This window comes from Triticum urartu, chromosome 3A (genome assembly GCF_056163025.1).
Source record: "Triticum urartu cultivar PI428250 chromosome 3A, HENAU_Tu73, whole genome shotgun sequence".
Taxonomy (NCBI): domain Eukaryota; kingdom Viridiplantae; phylum Streptophyta; class Magnoliopsida; order Poales; family Poaceae; genus Triticum; species Triticum urartu.
In genome coordinates, this window is record NC_141875.1 from 469827550 (window position 1) to 469832904 (window position 5355).

At 52.9% G+C, this 5355-nt stretch overlaps 1 protein-coding gene across 1 annotated transcript; it reads left to right on the plus strand.

The window, feature by feature from the left end:
- The first annotated feature begins 499 nt into the window (after nucleotides 1-499).
- Nucleotides 500-3279, plus strand: KELP (transcriptional coactivator p15 (PC4) family protein (KELP)). The gene is made up of 3 exons (XM_048708138.2): nucleotides 500-1012; nucleotides 1097-1202; nucleotides 2948-3279. The coding sequence occupies exons 1-3, from the start codon at nucleotides 635-637 to the stop codon at nucleotides 3037-3039; spliced, it is 576 nt and encodes a 191-aa protein (XP_048564095.1). The 5' UTR covers nucleotides 500-634; the 3' UTR covers nucleotides 3040-3279.
- The last annotated feature ends 2076 nt before the right edge of the window (nucleotides 3280-5355 follow it).

Consider the following 5355-nt stretch of genomic DNA (forward strand, 5'->3'; position numbering starts at 1 on the left):
CCACGTCGGGCGCGACAGGACACGGAAGCGAGCGTGCAGGCGGTTGGACGCGGGCGCGGCGGCGCGCACAGCAGGACGCAGGCGCAGGCACGACGTGGTAGCAGGTCAGCGCGGGGTGCGCGGGCGGCGGATACGGGCAAGGCAGGATGCGGGCGGGGCGACGGGCATGGCGGCGAGCACGGCGAGTACGGCGCCCATCAGGTGTTTGTTGAAATGTCGGGACGTACATGTCCAAAATGGGTCCGCACCTCATTGGGCACATCAGCTGACCCAAATACAAAAGTGGATACGGATGTCCGTTTGGCCGATTCAAACGGACAAAAAGCGGACAAAATCCGCGTCTGTTTGGGTCTTCCCGTTGGAGTTGCTTTTAGAGTTTAGTTTGGGCCTCCCTAAAAAAAGAGTTTATTTCGGGCCTCGGGTGGGCGCCCAGTTCCAACAGGCCCGGTATGCGCAGAATAATCCATTAACCGAATCTGACATTCACGGCCTGATACATCGGCCCGTAGCGGAGGAGCCTCGTACAGTCCTTCTCTCCTCCTCTCCCCCCATTCACTCCATCGACGAAGCGCACGGAGGGTAACTGCACAGGAGGAAACCGGCGAAGGACGCGGCGGCGGTTCCGGGCGTGGACATGGACGAGAAGACGCAGGATAAAGTGGAGGCGGCGGTGCTGGAGATCCTGCGGGGTTCCGACATGGAGTCCCTGACGGAGTACAAGGTCCGCACCGCCGCCGCCGACCGCCTCGGCGTCGACCTCGACCTCCCCCTCCACAAGCGCTTCGTGCGGCGCCTCGTGGAGGACTACCTCAAGTCCCTCGCCGAAGAAGAAGACGAGAAGCAGAAGGACGGCTCCCGCAAGGAGGGGAAAAAGAAACAGCAGCGTCAGGAGGAGGAGGAAGTGCAGGAAGAGGATGAGGAGAAGGAGGGGGAAGCAGAGGAGGAGGAGGAGGACAAGGGAGGTGAAGGAAAGAAGGAGTTCGACGATAATGGAGACCTCATCCTCTGCCGCGTGAGTTCAACTTTTCTCGCCTAAACAATGCTAGGGTTTTGTGCCGGGGCTAGGGTTTACGGTGCGATTTGTTTGCGCTTGCAGCTGTCGAAGAACAGGAGGGTGACGCTGCAGGAGTTCAAGGGCAGAACGCTGGTGTCGATCCGCGAGTACTACTTCAAGGACGGCAAGGAACTGCCCACCTCCAAAGGTGCTGCAAATCTCACAATTTTTCTTGAGCTCGAGGATTGGATTTCTGATTGAATCCCAGATTTGAATGTTTGTTTTTGCTCAGTTCGAATGGCCATTCGTCTTGGTATATTCACAGTTATGGCAAACCCGCTAGTCACGGCGACCTTGCAGCAATGTCGATTTGGTTGGGTTTTGTTTCAGGTTTCAGTCTTCGCAGGAAAGAGTGCATCAGTTGCCTGAAATCCACACTATCAGATTATGTCAAAACTGAAACACTTTATATTGGCATTTTGTTTGCCATGTTCATCTGTTCATTAGCCTAATACATTCCACTTGCAAGTGGTGGATAGTATACCAGCATTGAGTTTTGCACATTTATAAGCTAGTACTACCTCCGTCCGGAAATACTTGTCGTAGAAATGGATACAAATGGACGTATCTAAAACTAAAATACATCTAGATACATCCATTCCTCGGACAAGTATTTTGGGACGGAGGGAGTATTGTATAGTTCCGTATTTGTGACAAGGCTTCTCCAACTAAAGGGGTGGTAGTGTGTGGATTGCGCGCGGGGGGGGGGGGGGGGGGGGGGGGGGGGGGAGTGTAAATTGTGTGGGACTTGCGAATACCATTATTTATTGAAACCAATTCTCTGTTGTCATTTTTACCTGTGGCTACAAGTTATGCCATAAACTTAGCTTTGTACAAAGTCCCCCTGTGTAAATTGTGCGGGACTTGCGAATATCGGTATTTATTGAAACCAATTTCTCTGCTGTCATTTTTACCTATGCTTATTAGTTATGCCATAAAGATCCTGTGTTGATCAAACTATGTAGCACTGTGCAATTTGTCCATTGGTCACTGCTTGGCTATGATTAGTGTGCCTTCTCTTTTTCTATTGCTGCTGCAGAGCAACTGATATGGTGATATGGGTGCTCATTAGCCTCCGACCCTGGTTATTCTCTATATAGCAATTCAGATCAGTAGTTCTGTCTATGACATCTGTGTTAAGTTCAGCTTTCATGCTTTATGGAAGTCTGTATGTACTCTAGTTTGAAGCTGTTGCAGTAGTTGTTCTTGTAAAATAGTCGCTGACCAAGAAATGATGCTCTCATAGAGAATAACTAGCTTGTCAAATATTTGAGTATATTTAGTGATTAGATCTTACGCAAGAGTAGGTTCATGTATCTGTACTGACGACTCTATTAAAATGGTTAGCCAAATTTTGTTTCATGGAATGAACACTTGAATTCAGCACAGCATAGAGCATACTAGCTGTTGTATTCATGTAGTTTACTCCTTAGGTTTACAAACCAGTTGATAATGGTTTCCTTTGTCATGTTGCTCTTGGAGTTCCTTCTATACTGTCCATAGTCTGAAGCGGTTGGTGAATTATATTTAGCATTTCAATCTTATTCATGTGGCACTCAAGAATAAGCAATTGCGAGTCTATTACAATCCTTGCTGTATGTTTACTGAAGGGGTCAGATCCTGGTGAATGTTTCACATGAGACATCCTCCTGTTGCAAACATGTTGATACTAATACCTTTGTTGCTTTCAGTTCTTAATTTGTGTCTTGCATTGAACTATATACATTCATATTGGAGTTTCATATGTCCCATGTGTATTACGCCATCCTCTTTATTGGCATTCACATGCAAGTGCTGGATAATTTGGGTGTTTTAGCTGCTGCTTTGTGTTATGTTTAATTTTTTTCCGTGTACACAGTCCATTTCTTATGCTGACATGCTGCTTAAATGCAGGGATGAGTATGACGGTCGAGCAGTGGGAGACATTCAGCAAATCAGTACCTGCAATAGAAGACGCCATCAAAACACTTGGAGAGTCAGATTGAAAGGATGCCACAAAAACCTGAAAATCTCGACGCTCGTTCTGGACCTCTGCAAGTAGAGTAGTCCATGGGTGCTCTGAGTACTCCATGGGGCTACTAGAGTTCATCTGGACTTGTATAAAGCTTCTCCCTTAGTCAAGGTACCGGACCTACTGATGTGTGCTGGGTAGACAGTTTGGGTCTGTTCGCGAACTAGTTCTCCGCCGGTATGGTGGACCGAAGTTTCATCGCTGTGCCATGTGATCTCGTGCTGTTTAATTGTCCTTTCTGATATCGTAGGATATAACGGGCCCTTAAGGCTATCGTTGTGAGAGAGTAGGACAACTGCTGAAAGCTGTCGCTTCCGGCTCAAGTTAAATCACGGATCTTGATGTTCACACATCAAAATCTTCTAACAGTTTGGATTTTGGAAGTCTTGGCTGGGCACGGAAACGGAAATTTCTACGCCGGTCGTGCTGCTGCTGCAGGGAAAGCCTACATGAACACCTACAGGAAGGACCTGAGAGGATAATAGACTTGTGTTTCGGCTTGAACATGGAGGACTCACAGTGAGACCAGGACAGGAAGTATCTATCAGGATAACAGACTTGTGTTTCGGCTTGAACATGGAGGACTCACAGTGAGACCAGGACAGGAAGTGTCTGTCATAATACTGCACTAGTATGTGAGAGCAACTCGGGCGGGCTCAGCCAAACGGAGGGCGATTTTGTCCGTTTTTTGTCCATTTAGGTCGGTCAGGCGGACAAGAGTTTTCGCTTCCATGTTTGGGTCGGCGCATGCGCCCAACGCTGGTCCGACCCATTTTGACGGTGCAAGAAAAGAAAAGGAATACATGCATTTTTAAAATAAAACAATATTAATTAAACATTAAAGCCGGCCACAAAGGCCGGCGAGAGTCCACGCGTCCATATTTGCATTAATGAAAATTAAAAACAAACTAAACTACGAGGTGGCGCGCTGCCCTAGGCGGCGTCCTCGCAGTCCGTGAGGTCGATGAGTGTCGGCGCAGGGGAACGCCGTGTTCCAGAGGGCGTTCTTGTCAGGCAGGGGTTGTGCCGCCGTGGCCTGGCGCGCCTCCTCCTTGGCCTCGCGCTGCTTGTCCCCGGCGTCGCGCTCGAGCATCTCGAGGTACTACCCGTGGCGACGCTCCTCGGCCAGCCGTCGCTGGCGTCACTGCTCGAGGTACGCCGCCTCCTGTGCCGGCATCACCCCCATCCAGACCGGCGGCGCGCTGACCCACTCGCGCACTACACCCGTCCAGGAGTAGCTCTCGATGGGGGACGGCTCCGGCACCGGCTCGGCTTTGACAAGGGACGGCGGGGCCACAGGCGGCAGGACGCAGTCGCCCGCCACGGAGAGGGCCATGGCCCCCTCGTACGCCGCCTCCTCTTCCTCGCCCGGCATCACCCTGCGTGCCGCTCGTCCTCCTCGCTCTTCTGGTAGACCACCGCAATGGCCGCCTGGTAGGCGGCCTTTGCTTCCTGGTCCTCCTCGCGAACGACGAGCGGGGGCGGCGGCACACCGCGGTCGACTTCGCGAACACCGTGTCGCCTCGCCTCCTCGTGCTTGAAGGCAAACCATCGAGCCCAATTGGGCGAGCCGGTTGCGTAGGCGGGGTCGTGGCGTTGCTCCGGCGTAAGGAGCGCCCGCCGGTGCCGCACCTCCTCCGCGTGCGCCCTAGCCGACTGCGGCGCCGCCGACACTGGGATCCTCTCCGGATCCAGGTGCCAGTCATGCGGCAGGGTGGCGTCGGGTACAGGAGAGGCACGCGGTGCTGCCAGTGCCACCCCGCCTGGTGCACTGACACGTTGACGCGCTGCCTCGGCCGACGAGCTGACGCCGGCGGAGACGGGAAGAACTTCGGGGGAAATGGAATGGTGGGGGCCTTGCCCTTGGCCTTGCTGCTGGCGGCACCAAAGAAGAGCCCCATCTGGCTTCGCTGGGTGGCTAGGGTTTGCCGGCGGCGGGGGAGCAGAGTGTGGCTAGATGGGGACGAGGGCTGGCTAGAAGCGGATGAGGACGGCCCCGTCGCACGGTCGGCTAAAAAAAGGACGACCATCGTCGCTAGCGCGTGGGCTCGAGGTCATAAATAAATTGACCAGGAAGGCCGCGGGCAGTTGAACGACCACCAGGTGGGGACGGGGCGGACACCGAGAAAGCGTGCGTGGCGTCCGTTCCGCGTCCGCGCCGACGCATTTGGGGCGCAAATTTGGGCTGCAAATGCGTCGGCGTGGATACGAAGCGGACTCGATTTGAGTTTGGATCGGTGCGTTGGACCTTTTTTATCCGCGCCAACCCAAACAGACGGCGACATATGAA